Source organism: Cygnus olor, chromosome 19, assembly GCF_009769625.2.
Source record: "Cygnus olor isolate bCygOlo1 chromosome 19, bCygOlo1.pri.v2, whole genome shotgun sequence".
NCBI lineage: Eukaryota > Metazoa > Chordata > Aves > Anseriformes > Anatidae > Cygnus > Cygnus olor.
This window is the reverse complement of record NC_049187.1, coordinates 6,665,934-6,686,669: the sequence shown is the minus strand read 5'-3', so window position 1 is coordinate 6,686,669 and position 20,736 is coordinate 6,665,934. Positions and strand designations below refer to the sequence as shown.

The 20,736-nt window shown below is 55.4% G+C and overlaps 2 protein-coding genes across 2 annotated transcripts; both read right to left on the bottom strand.

The window, feature by feature from the left end:
• Positions 1 to 2,421: 2,421 nt before the first annotated feature.
• On the bottom strand, positions 2,422 to 7,338 carry EXOSC2 (exosome component 2). The gene is made up of 9 exons (XM_040531779.1): positions 7,170 to 7,338; positions 6,982 to 7,083; positions 6,821 to 6,866; positions 6,280 to 6,369; positions 5,875 to 5,940; positions 5,640 to 5,708; positions 4,313 to 4,489; positions 3,995 to 4,123; positions 2,422 to 3,189 (listed from the first exon to the last, which is right to left on the bottom strand). Exons 1-9 carry the CDS (start codon positions 7,292 to 7,294, stop codon positions 3,109 to 3,111), a joined length of 885 nt encoding a protein of 294 aa, XP_040387713.1. The 5' UTR covers positions 7,295 to 7,338; the 3' UTR covers positions 2,422 to 3,108.
• Positions 7,339 to 8,850: 1,512 nt separating this feature from the next.
• PRDM12 (PR/SET domain 12) lies at positions 8,851 to 17,781 on the bottom strand. The gene is made up of 5 exons (XM_040531778.1): positions 17,338 to 17,781; positions 16,357 to 16,547; positions 15,322 to 15,477; positions 11,473 to 11,584; positions 8,851 to 10,298 (listed from the first exon to the last, which is right to left on the bottom strand). Exons 1-5 carry the CDS (start codon positions 17,549 to 17,551, stop codon positions 9,916 to 9,918), a joined length of 1,056 nt encoding a protein of 351 aa, XP_040387712.1. The 5' UTR covers positions 17,552 to 17,781; the 3' UTR covers positions 8,851 to 9,915.
• Positions 17,782 to 20,736: the final 2,955 nt, after the last annotated feature.

Sequence of the window (20,736 nt, the reverse complement as noted above, 5' to 3'; positions counted from 1 at the left end):
AAAGAGAAACGCCACAAGGATTCAGTCAAATCATCAGTAAACGGCTGCTGGGCATGTACTTGTATCAGACACCTTTGAAACTGCTTAGGAAGTTTATCCCTCCCCAGCAAGCTTGTCATTCCCATCTCTTATTACGTGCTGGCTTGCAAAGCTACCATAGATGGGGTTGCAGGAACTGCCAACAATCCCCTCGTTGAAGCCTTCTCACAGAATTTAGGTCTGGGCTTGGCACTGGCTGAATGTGCAGAGAACAGCAATGACCTCTCGTGGCCATGGAGAAAAATACCAGGACCTTCATTTCCCTGCACAGATCAGAAGTGATCAATAAACAAACCTTTCCTGCTTATGCTCTTCTTCTTAGGTTGAAAAACAAAACTGCCAAGAATCTGGGAGCACGTAACTGGATGAGTCCCATGCCCTTCCCTGTTTAACACATTCCCACAGCCAAAATATCAGGAATGCTGCAGTGTGCAGATGAAGCAGTCTAAATCTAGCTTGTTGTTTCTCAGGTTGAATATTCATTTATTGAGCATACGTATCCAAAGTTCACGCTGGGAAGACAGGATTAGCATGAGAAGCCTGGACATGGAGCATAGTTTTAAAAAGATGCTGCTATGTAGAAAAAATAAGAAAAAACATACAAACAAACAACAAGAGAACAACTCATCTGTGCAGGCACATCCTGCTGCAGAGACACCAGCTCCCTTTTCCTGAGATTCACGTTATCAGAACCCGGCAGTGTCTCACCTTGCAGGTCTGACAGCCCACATTTGAGAGAAAACTTCTACCACATTACTGACGGTGCTTTCAAGAGCCTCATAACCCACCCCCAGATCCTTCCTGACCTGTTAGATGCCTGCAGAGAGGTTGCTGAAGGACAGAGCAGCATTTTGCGTTCACGTAAGAGATCAGCAGAACCATTTCCAGATATCAAATCTCTCTGGGAGGTGGTGAAGTACAGTCTCTTCATCTTTTTTTGCCCTTTACCTGACATAGTTAAGTGGCAGAGACAAAAAGAGAGCTACTGGATGAAATAAAGACTACTCATTAGCCTTCAAAAATGCTTTCAAAAAAGGGAACATCAGACACTACCTCATTGCCTGTACATACCCATAGATGCCTCACAGCAGAAACCGCAGTCTCCCCAAACAGTAGTAAGATAAACAGCTGCTACACTACAGCAGAGGGATAGAAAAAAAAGAGGTACTCTTCTAATTGGAAGATGCAGAGACTGCTGAAGCTTTCGGTTTCTGTACTGTTCCCATCCATGCTGATGCAGACAACGCTGGTAGCAGCCTCATATACAGACCTGAAAACGTCACCGTCAGGCTTTGGTCTTCAACCTTCCCAAGTCATCTTGGGGATGTAATTGTTCTAACATTTCCTAAGGAATCCTCGGAAAACTCAGAAATAACAATTCCTGGATCTTGCATGGAATGTTCTACTGACACAGCCCCAGGAATTTAAGTACTATTTTACAGAGGCAGCATGGGCTAAAGTTTGAGTTTTGCAGCAGCAGAATGGATTACCCGTGTCCTTGCTTGTCCTTAGCCACCGAGCTCCATAATGCTCTACTAAGTATTTAGGTAGCAGCACTGGTGGCAGACATCCAGCCCTTGTTGTTTGGAAAGAAATGAAGCAAAGCTGCTGAAGATTACTACAAACACGATCTGAAGCTGCCACCTAGTGCTTACTCTGGACCACAGGCAGAGCAGTCTGAACCAGATGAAAAGCAAGGAAAGATATTTATTGTTTCCAGGAAAAGACTGAGCAAAAATTTTTTCCTTTTGCCTGAGGCAAGCATGAGAACTTGAAACATTAAGATTAGATTCAGGGGGAATTGGGGTAGACTTTTTGATTTTTCAGCCTTTTTAACAACTATAACATCGTGGTGCAAGCAGCTCTAATACGAAACAAATATATATATACACACACACACACAATACACATATAAAACAAACAGTTCTAATACGACATCAGAGATCTGAAAGGATATTGAAAGAAAAGCAGCACATCCATTCTACACAGGGAAGGCAAGTGACAACATCTGGCTCAGCATGCCCACCTCTAACCAAGGTCCTCAGGCCAGTGTCCTGCTGGGCTCCCTGCCTCCCCCAGCCCTGACACAGCTGTATGACTCACCTTTCCATGGCATCTTGCGGTGACGCAAAATTGAGAGAAAGCCACTGTGAACAGTGCCAGGCACTTACACACTTACCCTGCATGGAAGACATGCTGAAAATGAAGGTCAAGTCCTGTTTGAAAGGGATGAAGAGCGACAGTGGAAGGGGAGGCACCAGGACACTGCAACCATTCCAAGAGTCCTGGCACAAGGAAACTTAAGCCAACTGTAGTCCTCTAGTTAGACCAAATTCATTCCAGAGGAGGATAAACCAATGCACACGCTCCTGAGTAACTACCTCTGTTTCAAAAAATTTATTGAAATATAAAATATTTTTATAGAAAACAATACCGGAGCCTCTTCAGAGGACAAGCTTGCCACATCAGGCATATAAAAGGGACTAGCAGGATGCACACAGATTGAGAAGGCGCCGCTTGCCCGTGGCTACCCGGGTCATGTGGACAGCCACATCCAGTCTCAAACCCTTGAGACATATAAACCATGAACATCTAAACTCACAATGTGGTTATATGCTCCTTTCCTCTGAAGACTTGTACTTCTGCAGTCTCAAAGACAGAAAATAAAAACTCTAAGTCAGACTGGCAGATCTGCATCACAATAAAGAAAAATTAAAAACAATTTAAAAGCCTTTGGGAAGGAAGAAACCAATCACAAAGCACATCCTTTCCTCCCTATTGTTCTACACCAAATTCAGGGGCACTAGACACAGCAACAAGGTATGTCCCAGTTGTATCTGTGTCTTCATAAAGGTCAGATATGTACTGCTGTACTAAAAGGCTATTGTACTCAAGTACTATTTAGTACGATCGTACTAAAAGGACTCAGGAGGTATCCAAGGAGTTAAAATGAGCAATTTTGGTAATTTCTGAAGTATGGAATGAATGCCTGGAACTCAAACACTGAAAAAAAAAAATACTGAGAATCAAAAGCTGCCATGGTGGGGCTTCAAATAACTGCTTCTGACACTATCCCTCCAGATCCAACAACCTCTGCCGGGTTTCCAGAACGATCTCCTCCGTCACCTCTGGTTTGAGAATATCCTTGATCTGGAGTGGAAAGAAGAGTAACATTGGCACCAAAAAACAACTACTACCATTGCACTCCAAGTTAACTTTGCCAGCCTACTATTTCATATAGAGACCATAAGAAATCAAAGGAGAATCTACTAACAACTCCCAACCTTTACGGAAGGCCATAAACCAGTATTTGGGAAGGGAAAAGATGTCTTAACCAGGAGAACAGTTCAAAAGAACACCCCATCTAGCTGAGTGTACTGCCACTGTGGATGAAAGAAAAAGCCACTTCAGATCTTACTTGTTTATGACACGAGAACTGCTAATGACTGTCCTGGCAGAACCTACAAACTCACGGAGGAAAGGTGTACAACAGCAAAAGCTGAAACTGAGGGAGCCTACCAGCACGTGCAGAATGAAGCTATAAACAGAAGGCCAGTCTCTGTACAATACACAATGCTTGCTTTTCCACTTGTTCTCAAACTGCACCTTAGCCTCATACAATCTCAAATGCAATGCTATTTTCACAGGGATCACAGATGGTCCATAATCCCACCCAGCAAGAGATACACAACATGTATCAAAAAATTGAACTATTTCTCTACAGAAATAGGTGGGCTTTGCCAGAGCCAGAACCCTTCGAACTATTTCTGAAAATGTCCAAGGCAATTTATGTCATGTGTAAGGGGGAAGTTCGTATTATCACTTACTACAAAATCCTTTGGAAAGATAAAAAGAAGCCCTACCACATAACTTATTAACTTCAGCAGCAACTGATGCAGCCTTTCTAATCCCTCCCCAGAGTGTGGAATAAAGTGTACGACACTGGCTTCTGTACCTGATGAGGAAGGGATGCCTCATAGCAATACAGGATGCTAGTGTCAAAGAGCATCAACTTCTGAGTAGCCAGAGCCACAATGCAGTTTCGGAGCCGTGAGATCACCTCCCGGTCAGACAAGGGAACTGGCTGAGGAAGGACAGACGAAAAGAGATGAGTACACACGGAAATAATGCAAACCTACTATAAAAAATGTTTTGCACAAATCTAATACCCACTTCTTGAAAGCCTCAAGTTATTCGTGTGCCTCTTGGACCACGTTAAACTAGCAAAGCATCATTGGTAGAACAAGGTTCGTCATCCTCCGTGTCCTCTCACCTCTAGGTTGGTGGTGAAGCCCCCTGCCTCTTCATCTTTCTGCTCTGTAGTTGGGTAGATCCAGATGAAACCGTTGTTGCCGAGGATCACAGATGCACCACAGGGCAAGTCGTGGAAGTGAGTCTTCTGGCGTTTCACGAGGGAGGGCGAGACCTGAACGAGCACACCCTGGCCAAGCTGAAGAAGAGACCACGACACTCAGCGTGAGAGACACAAGCCACCATGGATAACATCAAGTCACTGACATGCACTCCATTTTTGGTCGAAGAACTGGTCAATTTTAACATTCTTTCCTGTGAAACAGTGAATATAAAACCTGCCTGCCTCTGGGAGTGCTGGAAGGATTAGCTAATGCCTGTGCAGTCCTTTGAAGATGAAGAATACTCTAAGTGCTTAGCACAAATGTTAATAATATCTCGATCGTAACTAGACATCAACCATCCCTGCAGAAAAATGACGACTGAGAGGCCCAATTTAGAAGAACACTTTCCCTCTTAATCCAGTCGCTGTCCTTCACCCTTTGTGCAATAAGCACACTTTGCTTTCATCTTTTAAGCGCTAATACCCTCGGTCTAGTAATCCTGACTGCAGCCTGCGCTCCAATGGCCCCTTGGCTTATTTCAATGCACAAAACCAGAGATAAATGCCGACTGCGTAAAGCCTAAAATAGAGCCCTGGAGTGAGAAACAAGTCACAGGGGCAATGACCTGCAGAAGAGGAACGATAAAGTTTGAGCCAGAAGATTTTTCTCCCTGGGTTTCAACTCCCAAGCAGCTAGTGGGGGAAACAGGACTCACAATCCGTAACAGCGACAGCAGCAGTTCAAAGCACACGCTCTCTGCGTTGGGGAACTCTTCTTTGTGTTCCAGTGTGGGAGCTAAGACTCTTCCTAACCTGCACAAATGGGTTATAACACCCTGTTCTTCTCCAGAGCTTTTCTTAAAAATCTCCCCAAAAGGCCAAATCATACTGTTACCTTGATAAAAATCAAATAAATTCTACTGACATGGATAGAGCTGTGTTGTATTTAAGAAAGGCCTGGCCTTCTAACACAGGACCACCAGCCTAGCTATAACTTTCTGATATGCTAAACGATACCCTTCACCAGAGCTCTCTTCAAAGGGACATCTCCTCTTCTTTCTGCCTTTCTCACACCCCTCTTTTTGTAGCAAGGAGATGCCATCAGAGAAAGAGCTCTAAACTGCTTCCAATTCCAGCCAGTTATGCAGTTTAGGAAATCTAAAGAGTGCTCAGCACCATGCTAGACACTCATGTAAGCTAAATGGAACAAAATTAGGCCAAGACCGAGTGCTTTTGAAAAATTTACCTTCCCGTATTTCAGACTCCGGGTGTGCAGTGACACAGCTCCATCAGAAAAGACAGACTGGACTTCTGCCTGTCAGGGCCAGTTAAGGAAACAAGCTCCCTACTGCTGCTCAGAGCCAACAGCCACCGGCTGCCCGTGGCAGAGAGCTCTCTGTGTCAGCCAGGCTGGCTGAGGTCTAGGTGTTCCCCCCATGCCCCCTGACTCTTCTGTCTGAATGCAAGCAGTGGAAGGATACACTGATGAGGTCCCCTTCCTGCAGATAGTCCCTCATTGCAAGCTCATCTTCTGCCGATCTCCTTCTCTGAAAAGGACAATGCCAGAAAAAATTACACATCACTAAGAATTAGAAAACGTTAATTAACACCTATGCTAGGGGGGACCATCTCTTTAGGATGCTGTGAAAAATGCAATCTGGTCACCGAGGAAAATCAGGTAAACTGGTCAGCACACCTTTAAATCACGGAAGTGTTTATGTCAAAATAACCCTAAAAGTAAGTTACCAGAGTACTACAGACCCTCCTGCAGGAACAAAACCCAACACTACTTGTGTGCTAACTGTGGGACGGGCTCTCCAGAACTTCCTGCTGTGGAAGCAGAACAAGACAGGGCTCTGGCACTTCTCTGTACAAACTGCACTCACCAGTTCCCCACCAGGTAAATTCATAGATGACAGCAACAAGACTGAATCTAGCCTGGAATTGGTTTCCACTTTCCATCGTTTCTGCTGAACCTGGAAAAGAAAAAATCTGTTGCTGTACACTCAGAAAATTAACAAGATCTCTTCACAGATCTTCGGCACCTGACAGATTCACGCCAAAAGGCCACGAGCAGTGACGTGACCACAATAGCCCACCCCAGGACCTGCACAAGTGCTTCTGTTGGGTCTGTACCAGCACTGAGACAAGCGGGAGTTGAGACAGCACTGCAGCCTACTTTCAGCTTCACCTTTTTGAAAAAGCATATGCTAACAGTGCCTCTGTAACCAAATATATTTTCCTCTGTTCTCAGCAGGTGTTTTATTCAATGTCCTGCAGACTGAAAGAGCGTTGCATCCAACCCTGCGAGCACTCGGCTGCCCTGCAGCACCAAGAACCACAACGCCCTGACACCAGCACACTTTTAGGAGCCCCCTAAAGTCACGCCTCGAGCAGGGCAGCACAGCGGGGGCCTGCAGGCTTTACCTCCGTGATCCTCCCAACCACGATGTCGCCGACTTCACCGTTGTACCTGGTGGAGGAACAGAGAGCAGTTTATTAATTATTAATCACATCTCTTCCCACAGCAACCACCCACACCTTGGCTCCTGCATCACCCGCACCGTAACCAAAGCTTAGGTACTCACCTGGTCTTCAGCGCTTTGACGCACACCAGCTTGTTCACCCTCTCCACAGCACCGGCCACCGAGGCGATGAGCTTCTCCTCATCCACGTAGGTGCCATGGCCCCTGCGGTGGGAACGGGAACCTGAAGAGAGCCCGACACCGGCCGGCCCCCGCCTCCCCGCCGCTTCCCCCGCCGCCGCGGCCCCCACCTCATGTAGCCCGTGTCCGTGGTGATGGTGTCCCCCGGCGCCACCAGGTGCTTCTCGCCGCCCCGCGGCCTGCTCGGCGCCACCGCCTTGCGGGATACCGGCAGCCTCATGGCGACGGCCGCCATCTTGGGGACGGGCGGCGCGGCGCCGGCGCCCCCTTCCACACGCGCCTTCCGGCCGCCATCCTGGCTGCTGGCAAAAAGCGCGCCTGAGGCGTGGGCGCCGCCATCTTGAGTGAGGGCCGCTGTGGAGGCGGGGGGGCAGCATCAGGTGTAGCGCCGCCTTCGTGCTGGGCGGCCATTGTGGTTGCTGGCACGAACGGGAGGCGGGGGCTTCCCTGCGTTGGGATCGAAAGGGAGAGGGGAGCCATGTTTGGTGCGGGCAAGGCGCCTTCAATCCTGTGCCAGGCCTCTGAGGTGCCGAGGCGGGGGACCCGCACCGGCCTCTCCTCACCCCGCAGCCCCGGCCTGGGGCTCCCCGAGCCGCCAGCCCCTCAGCTCGGGGCCCTGCCCTGCAGCCCAGTGCGTTGAGCCAGGCCAGGCCCGGCAGCCATTTCTTACCAGGGGAATTGGCTGTGGGGAAACACAGGCGCTGCGGCTTCGTACTGGTGGTGCGACACAGCCCTGTGCTGCTGAGGCTGTGGTGGAAGGGGATAAAGTCAGCAAGCAGGGAACAGAGCGAAATGTTTGACCTGAAGGTGAAGGAGAGCAGCCCCCCCCTCAACTCTTAATTTCTGCTTATGTGTGTGTACATGTAAATTATTTCCCTTTTTTTTTTTTTTTTGAGACAATGCTGTGATTGTCTCCCAAGATGAAATGAAGGTGCCTGGAAGAGCGCAGAGGCTGAAGCACACACCACGGGCGTGGAGGAGCCAGGCAGTGAGCAGAAGACCGGCCTGACCTGCATTACACAGCAGAGTCACCCGCCCAAGTGATGCCCGTAATGAGCCCACAGCCTGTGTCTGCAGGGAAGCACAGTGCCCGAAAAGCGCTCTTGAAGGATGAAGGATTTACCCTTGGCAGAGCTGCTCTAACATTAAATAATACGTTTGTGTGGAAGTTTTATTCATTTCCTCCAAACACCAGTTAGAGTCTTAGAGCTGCTGAGAAAATACAGAGGAAAAAAAAAAGCCAGGGCTGACCCTCCGTGAATGCTTCGGTTCCTCAGACCAAAATCAAATATTATTATTATTTCAAGCAAAACTTGCACCCGTAGCCTGTCACAGCTGAAATATGACTATTATTTCGCGGAAGGTATTAAAAAATATCAACAGTTGTTGTTTCAAACAGAGACTGTACAAGTGGAGGCAGGGAGGGACCAGCCCAAATAGTACCACCCCATCTGTTACTAGCGTGAATGCATCCCTTCGCTTTTGATCTGCAGAATGGTTTCTGTTTCCTAGAGCTGATCTTTCCTCTTCTCACAGCTTGGTCCAACAGTCAATGCTACATCCACTTATTTGCCTCATGTTATTTGAGACTAACTCTTCCTGATTACTATATTCTTCCACCCAGCACAGAGCAAAATAAAGCTCTCAACACTATCCATCTTCTAAATGATAAATGTTCCAAGTAATTTTTATTTAGAATACAAGAGAGAGGTACAAATGTATTTACACTGTGTACATATACAATCAAATAATATATAATATCAAAGTTTTGTAAATAATGTTTTACATAAATATTTACAAAGTTAAAGTGACAGGTTTTTTTTCTTTTTTTTTTTTCTGGAAGTAAAACACAGTTTGTGAGAACTTTATACATCTTAGACTTATAATTAATATTAGAATACCTTCTTTCAAGCTTTATGATACACAGCTCCTCTCGCATGTGGCAGGACTCCAGAGGGCGCTTAGAGTTGTCCTTGGGGACGGAGCTGGCCCAGGGACGGGTTTTCTGTCCCCAGAGGGCAGCAGACGGAACAGCGAAATGTTCCCTCACGGCTGCAGGGAGCGATGGGGAGCGATGCTGGAGCAGCACCCCACGAAACCTGCCCGTGGATGGGCATTCCCGGTGGGCACGTCGTGCTGGGCGCGTCCCTTGGCTTGTCCCCTCCAGCACGGCACCCCAACCCCATCACCCGCAGGCGCTGGGCGAACCCCAGCGCACGGCTGGGGCTGGAGGAAGGCAGGCAGGGAGGCTGAATGCAGCTCAGGGGGAAACACGACCGTTTGCTGAACCAGGGCTCCCCAGGAGGGAAATCTGTCCCTTGGGAAGGGCCACCAGAGAGAAAGCTGATGGCCCCAGCAGGGCCGTGCCACGTCTCTCTGCTGGGCACTTGCTGGGGCAGAAAGAAGGGGCAAGAGCAATTCGTCTTTCCACCAAATTGTCTGCAAAACCCAGGCGCGATTCATCCAGGCACAGCCTTGAGGCTGCCCCAGCCCGCCCGTAGCGCACCAGCAAATCCACGAGACGCCGCGCCGTGCCCTGCCCGTGGATGCACCATCCCTTCGCCCCTGTCCCCCTGCCAGCCCCGGGGACAAGCAGCTCACCCTCTATCGCACCCCCTCGGGGAGCACCCAGCAAGGTGCAGCCCGCAGAGCTGGGGGGGGTCCCTGTCTCCCCTCCCACCAAACCCCACGCACGCGGCGATGCTCCAAAACGAAACCAGTGCCCTGCTCACCACGCAAAGCAGCCCTGCCTCTGCCCCCCAGCTCTGCCAAGGGCCCCCGGCTTTTTGCATGTCTCAGCGCCAGTCTTTTGCCCGTTGGCAGCGGCTTTCCGAAAACCCGCTGCCGTGCCGGGGCTCACAGCACCATGGTGGGGATGTGATGGGCCAGGGAGGCAGGATGGGGCACGGGCAGGGCAGGGGAGTGAGCCTGCAGGGAGGCGTTGGGGGGCCGGTGGCGGGCGCTTTTCTGGTGTGCCCGCAGCCCGGCGAGCTGGGAGTAGGCACTTTGGCAAACCTGGCACTTGTAGGGCCGCTCGCCGGTGTGCAAGCGGACGTGGTTGCGGAGGGTGGAGGACTGGCTGAAGCGGCGGTTGCAGAAGCGGCACACGAAGGGCTTGTCCAGGGTGTGGATGCGCATGTGGGAGCGCAGGTTGCTGCGGGAGTTGAAGCCGCGGTGGCAGATGACGCAGCGCATGCGCCCGGTCGTGCTGGCCCCCGTCTCCACCGCGTGGAAATCCTCTGGGGACGACAGATGCAGCGGTCGGGTGCTGCCCTCCGGGCTCACCCCCATTCCTGAGTTGCCCGCAGTGCTGACTGCCCTAAATAACCACCCCGTGCCCCCTCGCTGGCTCCCCTGCCTGCTGAGGGTGCCCACGAGCAGACACAACCAGCCCCAGCACTGCAAGATCTCAGGCTGGTGTTTGTGGATTTGGGATGGGGACGGAGCTGGGAGCAGGCTCACACCAATTAAGGTGAGGGGGGATGCTCAAGCTGACCCGTTCCCCCTACAGAAAGGGATTTCACGTGGGATGCGCTTTCCCCCTCCTTTGGCTACCTCTCATTTCTCCTGCACCTACACGGCCAAAGCAGCCAGGATCAGAGAGCAGGGGTGGAGCGAGGTGGTGCTGAGGGTTTGGGGCAGGCACCTCCCCGTGCCCCTGTCCGGGTGCCCCCAGCCGCACGCCGCAGCCACCCGGAGCAGCGACGTGGGCGTGTGATACAGGAGGGTGACAGGGAGCTGCCAGCAGTGCCATGCCTCAGTCCCAGCTTCGCCCCCCGCCCTGCTGGGCTCTGACCCTGCTCACACGGAGCGGGGAGCACGGAGGGGCTCGGCTCTGAGCCCAGCTCACCCTTTGGGTGAGCCCCGAAAGGGACCCGCTGCCTGCCTGCAGAGGAGCGCCCTGGGGAACCACCGAAACAGGCAGAGAGCGAAAGCCCAGGGGAAGAGAAGCCTGCGCTGGGGATCTGGGGAAAAAACAGCTTGTGCTGTTAAATGCAGAGCAGGAAAATACGTGACTGCATCCCAGCACCTCGCAGTGCGTCAGGGCTCCCTCCCTGCCCAGCAGTCGCTGGTCGCAGCACCAGCACCAGCCAGGGACAAGTCGTGCACGGAGGTGGTCCCCAAATCCCGGGGACCTGCCCCAGCTGCATGGCTCTGCCTCAGGGAAGATGGGCTCTGCAGTACAGCCGAGGCAGATCAGCCTCTCCCAGGAAGATCGTGGAGCCAGGGAGAGCTACGTGGGGTTGTGTGCCCAGCATGGGGTGCGTTGTGCTGCTCGATGTTCCCCGTGTTTGTCCCCAGAGAGCTGAGGGGGTCCCTGCCCCATGCCCACCCCTGCCCTCAGGGCTGGGGACAGGGTGAGCAGAGAACAACACGGATGCCGTGCCCGTGTCTGTCTCCGATGTTACTTACCATGCTTGTTCTTCTTCTGCTCCTCTTCCAGCCCCGGCACGCCCGGGATGCCCAGGAAGGTGTTGTGGGAGTTCCCGTACCAGACCAGCAGCTCCTGATCCGGAGGAATCATCTGGAGAGAGACAGACGGGGGGGGTCGGGATGGCACGGCTCTACCCGCATCCTCAGCCGGTCGCTGCGGACCCCTCTGGCCGTCCCCCATCCCTAAAAGATCCCGCTGCCATCGGGTCCTGCCGGAGGTCCCAGCGCTGCCCATGCTGCGGTGCTGGAGGAGGTGGCACAGCTCAGCACCACACACCGCCGGCACAGAGATGCACCTTGGTGTCCCCCAGGGCCAGGAAGGTGACAACCGGTGACCCGGCAGCGACGGAGCACAGCCCCTGCGGTCCCTGCAGCTCAGGGAGGCGAGGAAGCAGCAGCGCAGAGAAATAAGCCATCCCACAACACGCAGCGAGGTGCAAGACACCGGAGCAGGCAGCACTGACGTGGACACCCAGCTCAGCGCCCCCGCACGGCGCTGCGGCTCTGGGCACCCCCTCGCTGCAGGACACGCGCAGCATCGCCCACCCCACCGGGGTTGTTTTAGCAAGGCCGTGTCGGCACTCGGGTGGAAATGCAGCTGCAGCAGAGGGCTCGCCCAGCCCGGGGGGCGGAGGGGAGCATGGCTCGGGGGCGAGATGCTGCCTGCACCGAACCCCAAATGCCTGCAATAGCCCAAGCAGATCTAGAGGGCAGGAAGGGCTCTTTCACCAGCCCTGCTCCCACGAAACGAGGGCGCCCCTCCTGCCCCCAGTGCTGCGGTTCTGTTCCCTGGAGCGAGCAGCCAGGAAAAGGTGCCCAACCTCGCCACGCAAAGCGGCCGTGGCTGGGAGCACGGATGCTCTCACAGCAGAGCAACTGCACAAGGCAACACCAATAAAAAATAACCCTAAAAAAAAAAAAAAAATATGCTTTTCCCTTGCAGGTCCCTAGTGTTAAAAAACTAATTTAGGAATGAGACAGTCTGCTGTTGCAGAGGTCGGCTTTCCATACGCAGAGCGGTTCAAGAAAAGCACCACTTCCACGAAACGCGGATCATAAGTTAGATCACCGTAGCACTGAAAATGTGCCTGATTTTAAGCAGCGGAAAGCAGTGGCAATCGGACTCCGTATTTTTAAGTCTCCCTCTGCGTAAGGGCCTCACTGGGGCTGCAGGGCGAGAGGCTGAGAAGGAGAAGCCGATATCGCTTCCCCTTCCAAATTCGTGCTGTTTCTCTGCATCATTTTCTCTTAACAGAAAGTTAATTATTTTTAATACAAATAAAATATTGCTGGAAGGATTAGAAAAAAAAACAAGTGCATGCCTGCGTGCACATCGTGGGTGTGCACACCTGTGCATGGTCTGCTGGAGCTGGTGCACATGCCAGCAGCGCGTTCACATGCACGCACCCCAAATCAATTTATATTACCCCCTAAGAACCTCGTGGCCTGCAGATAGAAGGGCAGAGCTCACTGCCCTCACTGTATTTTCCAGTATTGCATTTTCCAACTTGGAATTGCTGAGGAAGAGGGTGGGAAAAGCAAACCGCCGAGTAAGGGCGGGAACGAGCAAAACCGCATGAAAATACGGATGCCGAACGGTGAGGAAGGCACCCAGTAAGCCCAGTAAAGCGGTGGGCAGGTGGGAAAGGCGTCCGAAGAAGCACAGCGCCGGGGTCCCAGCACAGCGGGGCCGGACGGCTCGCTGGTGCTGGGCTGGGAGGTGGGGAACACCCCAGGGCCAGTGGGGCTCCAGGGGGTGATGGTGCCCTTGCAGGTACCTGCTGCAAGCCGAGGGCACCACCAGGAGCAGGCGACGTTCGCCTGCCCTGCCCCAGTGAGGTCTCAGTGCTGGGTTTGCAGCAGGGCGAGGTGGGTGCGGGGGGGGGGACACAAGGCTGCGAGGGCAGGGAGCTCGCTCCTGTCTGAGACGCTGCGTTTGTGCGACGCCGAGCTAGGGGGTTAGCAAGCAGGGAGAGCCGCAAAAGGCAAACCTCTCCTGCGTTTTCTTTGCTTCTCGGTGCGCAAACCCCAAGGAGTTTGAACAGGCAGCGGGTTTTGGACCGCAGGGGTGTGTGCACACAGGCGTGCTGTACAGGCACCGGTGGGAAAGGGGAGCCCGCAAAGGACGCGGCCCCAGACCTGTCATGCACGGCTGTGACCCAGCTCCTCACCCTCTTGGTGCTCCCCTTCCCCACGCTCTCACCAGGAAAGCCCCGGCCCCTTCCCCTCCCCGTGGCACTGCAGCAGGACACAGGCACCTCTCATCCCCACGTCCCCACCACGCAGGGTTCGACTCTCCACATTTCAACTTCGCCGCCTGTGCTGAGGGAATTAAACTAATCTGCTCCGGTGCTCAGTGATTCAGTCCAGCAGGGAACGAGCCTGCGGATTAGTTATCGCCGTGCGATAACCCCCTACTCGCACCTCCCCAAGTACTCATCTCACCTGCCCCATTGCCCCGCATAGGCAAGTCCGCAAGGGCCGACACACTGCTGTACCCCGAATTGCACACCTCTGCACGATCTACGAATAAAAAGCAGTTAAGCTAATGCCACACCAGGCACAGCTGCCCTCAAGAACTTCAGGTCTTAAAACTGGGCGCAGCTGAAGCCTGCGAAGGGAAACCCAGGGTGGGGAGAGCAGCACAGAGGTGCTCAGGGCTCCTGCTCGCAGACCCCGGTGAGAGACACGCGCCCTCCCGCAGCAGCAGCAGGGCTGTTCTTCCCTCACCCCCCTACTCGCCTTCCCCATCCCACTGCACCGATCCCAAATCCTGGTGCTGGCTCAGCGCAGGATTGGCCGTGGTCCTGTCCCACGGCCCGCCTGCTCCTCTGTCAGCCACCGCAGGGGCCAAAGGATCGGGGGAGCTGCCCTTGCCTACAGTGCCCGCGGGCGCTCGCGCTCTTCCCAGCCGCGCTCCCTCTCCCCGCAGCAGCAGGAGCTGTCCCCTCGCACCGCTTTAAGCCAGGGCAGCTGCCCGCTGACATCGCCCCGTGCTACCGCCATCCTCCTCCTCCACCAGGATCATTTTACGGGGATGCTGCACATAAGCAGGGCTGGTGCCCACCATCGTGCTACTGGCACCGCGCAACTCATACGGGCATGGGGTTGATGCTGCCGGGGCAGCCGGGCACTCGCCTCCATCCTGGCACCCGCAGCTTTCACCCCCACACCCTGGGGCATCCCTGGGACCCAGTGCTTGCCCGCATGTTGTACAGGAGCGTGAGGATGAGCTGGGCAGGATGAGGCCCTCGCCCGCAGCAGGATGCCCAAGGCACGGCTGCAGCAGCACCGGCGCCGCTCCCTTCCCGGATCCCACAGCCCCGTCCTCCTCCTGCTCCCTTTGCACCCAGAGCTGCTGCGACCCCCAGGTGAAAGCTGCGGAGCCAAGCACAGCTGGCACCCAGCACCGGGCATTCGCAGAACCCCCAGACTTTTCCCTGCTGCACTGAAGCAGGTTCTGCATGCGCAAAAATCCCGTTTTTCAAGACGGCATCAAAACCCTGCCCCTGCCCAAAGCCCCGGCAGAGCCAGGATCACAGCTCTTTTCACATTTTATGCCCCAAAACAAGCTTGGGCAGCGTCTGCTCTCCCCGTGCTCAGCACACCTCACCCCTTGAGCCCACCAGAAGGGAAGAGAGAAGAGAAGGGCACTTCGCTGCCTCCCTGAAGCCCACGCAATGGCATTTCCCCACGGGTCTGGGTGCCCTGCGCTCCCACGGGTGCTCCAGCAACAGCCCCACGAACAAGGAAAGGGATCTGCAGAGGTGGGTTCCCAGCGCCCTGCTCCCCTCCTGCAGCTCCCCGTTGCCTCCCGGCCCCGTGTACCTCAATGGCCTTGTAGAAGATGCTGTTCCCGATCTGCACCACCTCCAGGTTCTGCTCCTGCTCGTTCCGGGCACATTTGATGTAGGTCATCCAGCTGCGGTGGTCCTCCTGGCTGGCATCGATGAAGTACCGCACCGTGCCGTCCTCGTTGAAGACCTGGCAGGGGGACACAGCACTCGGTGGCGGCGCTGCCCGCGGCGGACCAAGCCCCTCCAACTCCTGCACGGGGGTCGCGGCGCTGGGGGATGCTCTGGGATCACGTCCCCGGCTGGGGACAAGCCCCAAAGCAGCACGGCCTCGGGGCCGAGACCCAGCAGGCAGCCAGGAGCCGCTGCCTCCGGACAGGAGGTGCCCGGCCCCTTCCCGATCGTGGTGCTGGGTGCTCGCTGGGTGGGCACCGCTGGTTCTCCACACGGCTCCCTGCCTCAGTGCCCTTCTCGGCGGAGCCCAGCCGGCAGCTCAGCCCCAAAGAGGCTGCTCAGCACCCTGCCACCGCCTCGGGGAGAAGCGGCGTCCCTGCGAGGAGCAGGAAGGGGCCCGCCGGAGCTGGCCCTGCGGGAAGATGCTTGGTGGGGTGGCAGAAAAGGTGAGGCAAGCTTCCACTCTGCATAGAATAATAATAATAATAATCGGTGCAAATCGGGCAGTCAGTGAAACCAAAAAAATGAGCAAAACCCCTTCTACTGGCTGTGATGCCCTGGCAGCTCAGATCACCCCAAAACCCACGGCATCTCTCAGGGTAACCGCACCGGGGCTGGGACAAAGCAGGGGATGGGCAGAGCCGGTTTCACCCACCGTGCACGCTGTGGGGAGCTACCAGCCGGGCGTTTCACCCCAAACAGGGAAGGGCAGGGCAGGATGCGACCCCACAGCATGGGACACGAGCAGCAGGGGTTTGGGGCTGCTCCGAGAGCGGGCTGCAGGAGCCTCGCACCCACCTGCAGCCCCACGGGTCTCCTAAAGCAGCCTGCCCTGGGGAGAGCCAGGGGAAACTGAGGCACGCAGAGCTCAGGACAAAGCCCCGGGGGCCGTTACCTCCCACATGAGGTTGTTGTTCTTGCACAGGTCCACGTGCTCGGGCGAGATGACCCTGCCCGTGAAGGGCCCCATTTCGGTGCCCGCCTTGATCCACGTCTTGGAGAAGATGCCGAGCCCTTCGCCGGGGATGGAGCTCTGCGCGATGATCACCTCCGACGGCAGCACCAGGCTGGACAGCTTCTGCACCTCTGAGGACGGCGGGGACAGGGGTCGGCGGGGGGGGGACCGGCCGCTGCCTCCCCCCGCACCCCGGGGTCCCCCCTCGCCGCCGCCCCCGGGCCCGGCCGCGCTGTCCCCGGGCCGGGGCCGGGGCGCGGGGACCCCGGGCTGGCACCCCCAAAGCGCTGCTTTGTGCCGGGGCCGGGGCTTTTAAAGGGCCGGGAGAGCTCCTACAAAGCGCTACAAGGTTCCCCTCCAGGGCATTGAGCCGGTACCTGGGAAAAGCGGCCCGGGCCGGGCGAGAGAGCGGGGCTGAGAAAGGGGGTTAAATGGTGTCTATTTCGGCCCATCCAGCAATTTGTCATGCCGTTAAAGTGATCTGCATTCATTAAACTCAAGTAGAAAGAAATTGCTAATTCTAAATTCATTAGTCCTTTAGGAATGCTGTAGCGGTACATTGTGCCTGAATGGCGCGGGGGCTTGTTTAAAAGGGCCCAGGAATTCCTCTTACAAAATGGGGAGATGAGATGGTTGACATATCGTGAATGGAAATGGAATTAGCCTTCACGGTAAATTAAGAGAGGAACAGAAATCCGAGAGGGAGGTGGGAGAGGAGGGGGAAAAAGGGAGCCGGGACGAGAGAAAAGACATTGTGCGGGGCCCTGAATGCGGCCGGGGGCGGCTCGGGGGAAAGCGGCGGCCCCGACCCCCTCCCCTGCCCCCGCTCAGCCCGCGGCCGAGGTGGGAACTTTCTCGGGTCAAGCCCGAGTCAAAGCGGCCGGCGGCGAAGCCCCGACGGCGGCGGGGCCGGGCACTCACCTCCGGAGAAGGACTGCGCCAGGACCTCGGCCGTGAAGGCGGTTTTGGGGCCGCTCTTCTCCTCGAAGAGCTGCTCGCCCAGCACGTTCCGCCAGCGGCCGTAGAGGAAGCTGTGCAGGATGTCCGACGTGATCACCTCGGCCAGGGCCAGCCCCTGCGGCTTCAGCCCGGGTTTGAGCACCAGGGCTTCGGCGGGCAGCACCGAGCCCATCATGGGGGCGAGGCGGCGGCCGGGCTCCGTGCGGCTCGGCGGCTCCCGCCCGGCTATATATGAGCTTCATTGACCCTCCTAATTGGTTATTAATGACCTCCCTGACGTTTGCCGGAGAGACTGGGGCTGCCGGAGCGAGGCGAGCCGTCGGAGCCCCCCTCCCCTCCAGCCCTCCCCTCCCCGGGGGTGGGGTGGCTGGAGGGAGGGACACGGCGCTCACACGCTCATATACATACACACACACATATACACACGTACACATTCACACACACACGCACATATACATGCACACGCGTATGAATTCATATGCGCGCACATAGACACACGTACGCACACGTATGTGCACACGTACATTCATAGACACCCATATACATTCATGTACGCCCATATACGTACACGCACACACACATATGCACACGTACACACGTATATACACAAGCATACACACGCACTCACACACCCCGGCTTGCCCCCCCCGGCCGAGCCGAGCCAAGCCGGGCGCAGGACCGGGGAGCGCCGTCGGGCCCGGCTCGATCCGGTTCGGTTCACTCCGGTTCGGCGGCTCCGGTTCGGCCCTGGCGGCTCCCACCCGCTGCCGGCGCTCGTTTTACGGGCAAAACTCGGTGTTTTGGGGCCGCGGCTCGCCACAACGAAATCCGCGCCCCCGACGCCCCCAGACCCGGTTTCTCGGTGCTGTTTGGCCCCCCTCGGCCCGGGCCAACGGGCGGAGCCCCGAGGACCGGCCCCGGTCCCCCCGAGTGGGTCCCGGGGGGCTGCGGCCACCCGCACCCCGGGCTCGGCACCGGCGGCCCCGCTGCGCCTTTGGGGAGCGACCCTCGGGGGGGCCCCGCGGTGCCCGGTACCAGCCCGGGGGGGAACGAGTCCTGGGGGCCGGGACCCCTCTGTACTCCCCCAAAAATCGGGGGCCAGTCCCCAAAGGTGGAGCAGGGACGGCCCGGCCGGCCCCAAAACGTATGTCCCAGGGGGGATTTGGGGACCTTGTGCCGCGGGACAGGGGCTGCGGACCCCGGTCCTGTCCCCTCCCCGGCCCGGGGCCGGCTGCAGCGTCACCGGGGCTCGGCCCCCGCAGCACCCCCGTCTCTGCACCCCAAAATATTCCCCGGCCCAGCCAAGGGGCTCACGCTGCCACCCCTTCTCCGCCACCCCCGCGGCCCCCGGGGGGGTCCCCACAACCGCGACCCTCCCCTCCCCGAGGGCCCGCGGCTTTGCTGGCTCAGCAAAGGGTTAATCTTTGCTGGATTTAAACCCAATCCTGCTGTGTCGGAGCTTAGAGCCCTCTCCTCAGCCTTGTTCTTTTGATTTTCATGGGGACGAGGGGGCTGCAAAGGGCTGGGCCGGGAGGTGGGGGGAGAAGAGGACGGGCCCCCAAATTCCTCAGGCGCTCAGAGCCCGGCTCCCGCACCCCAAACCCAGGGAGGGGGGGCGAGGCACGGCTGCCTCCAGCCCTCCCGGAACCCCGCAGCCTCCGCACCCCCGAGCCCCCAGTAGCACCCCCGGCGGGCATTTTATAGGGTGAGCGCCTGGGGCGGCTTCTCCCCTTGCTTGGCGTTGCGAAAGCGATCTCACAGCCCAGGTGCAGCCGCTTACTCCCATGAACCCACCCAAGAAAAGGTGCAAACGGCAGGAATCAACCCAAATTTTCGGTTCCCGGGGGCGTTTGCTCGGAGAGAGGCAGCGCTCTTCCTAGACAGGGAGGGTTAATAGCCCGCCCGGGGTCGGTTTGGGTTTTAATGGATGTAAAAATAAGTTTATTTCGGTTTTCTGCACTTTGAGCGTAGCGAGCCGCCAGCCCGCATCCCTGCCTCGCTGCGCCACGCATCAGGTGGAAGCTCCCACAACGCGGATTGCTCCGGCTGCTGAGAGCCAGCCAGCCCCGCGGACCGCGTTTATTTTTTCCAGGAACCGCATCAACCCTCAAATTGTCCCGCGACAAAAAAAAATCATAATTATTATCATTATTTATTTTTTAAAAAAAAAAAAAAAAAAGATGCCCGTAAAAACCCGCGGCTCCCGTGCGGGCTGCGCCGCGGCCCCGCTCCCGGCCGCGCTGGGGGGTGCGGGGGGGCTCGGGGAGGGGGGCGATGGAAAAAGGTGGGAAAAAAAAAAATCCTCCCGTTTTGTGAGGGGTTTTAAATATCCCCAGCTGTTTCCCAAACCTCCTTCCCAGTCGTAGGAAGGTGCTTTGCCCCCCCCCCCCCCCCCCCTTCTCGTTTCTCTTTTTTTTTAATATCGCAGCTATCCCTCCTTTTTAACATTTAAGAGGAAACAAGTTTAATATTCATGGCTGTTAATAGAGAAGGGCCATTATCGCCGCCCCATTGTTCTGAGCCCCGCACAATGCTGCTTGTATTTTCATGTGTATATTCCCAAAGTTCCTTCTGAGCGTTTAGTGAGCACTTTAATATTCATGGGTGTTAATAGAGAAGCCCTCAGTATATTGGCATATTGTTGGGAGGTGTACATATTGGTCTGACTTTGAATAGCCACAGTCCTCTTTTCTTTTGCTCTGTTTTGCAGGGTTGATGGGCCAGGAGTAAATGGGCATTTTTCCCCCCCGTCTCCCCCTTACAGAGAGAACATCTTTATTCCAGTCCCAGACTTTCTGGTTTCCCATTCAGGACCCTCAGAAATAATGTCAGGCAGAAGAAAAGTGGAGCAAATCAATCTTTCATGGTCTTTTTGAGACCAATTTGACATCCATGGACTCTTCTTTTCTTTCACAGCCTACAAGGGGATGGTCAGGATCTGGACAAGGTTGGGGTCTGATGAGGGGAGACATGGGATCATAATGCAGCAAAGAGAGAAAAGAAAAGCAAAACAAGAAAAGATTGCAGGGATGGGGTGATGGAGGAAAAATGAGGGTGAATGACAGTGCAAGAAAGGAGATTAGAGCCCAGCAGCTGCTTTTTGGGGGGTGGGGGGGAGGGGGGAGCTCTCTCCCCTCTTCCAGCCCTTCGCATGAATAGGATTTGAACAGAGCTGAGATTGATTTATAGTTATTGCAGTTGAACATTTATTGCTCTTAAAGAGTGGCGGGGAGAAAAGAGAGAAAAGGGGTTTGAAAAGCTCCTTTCTGTATTAAAGAGGTATCAAATGAAGACTGCTGAGATAATATACAGTGGCCAATGGGAATTTGATTTGCTTTAAAATTTAACTCTTGTGGGGCC

Coding starts and splice junctions, on each gene's coding strand:
- PRDM12 (XM_040531778.1), bottom strand. CDS start 17,551: ATGATGGGCTCGGTGCTGCCCGCCGAAGCCCTGGTGCTCAAACCCGGG. Junction 16,548..17,337: donor GGCGCAGTCCTTCTCCGGAG/GTGAGTGCCCGG, acceptor CGCCGTCCTCAG/AGGTGCAGAAGCTGTCCAGC. Junction 11,585..15,321: donor TCTTCTACAAGGCCATTGAG/GTACACGGGGCC, acceptor GTCTCTCTCCAG/ATGATTCCTCCGGATCAGGA.
- EXOSC2 (XM_040531779.1), bottom strand. CDS start 7,294: ATGGCGGCCGTCGCCATGAGGCTGCCGGTATCCCGCAAGGCGGTGGCG. Junction 7,084..7,169: donor ACGGACACGGGCTACATGAG/GTGGGGGCCGCG, acceptor TTCCCACCGCAG/GGGCCATGGCACCTACGTGG. Junction 4,124..4,312: donor GCTTCACCACCAACCTAGAG/GTGAGAGGACAC, acceptor GTCCTTCCTCAG/CCAGTTCCCTTGTCTGACCG.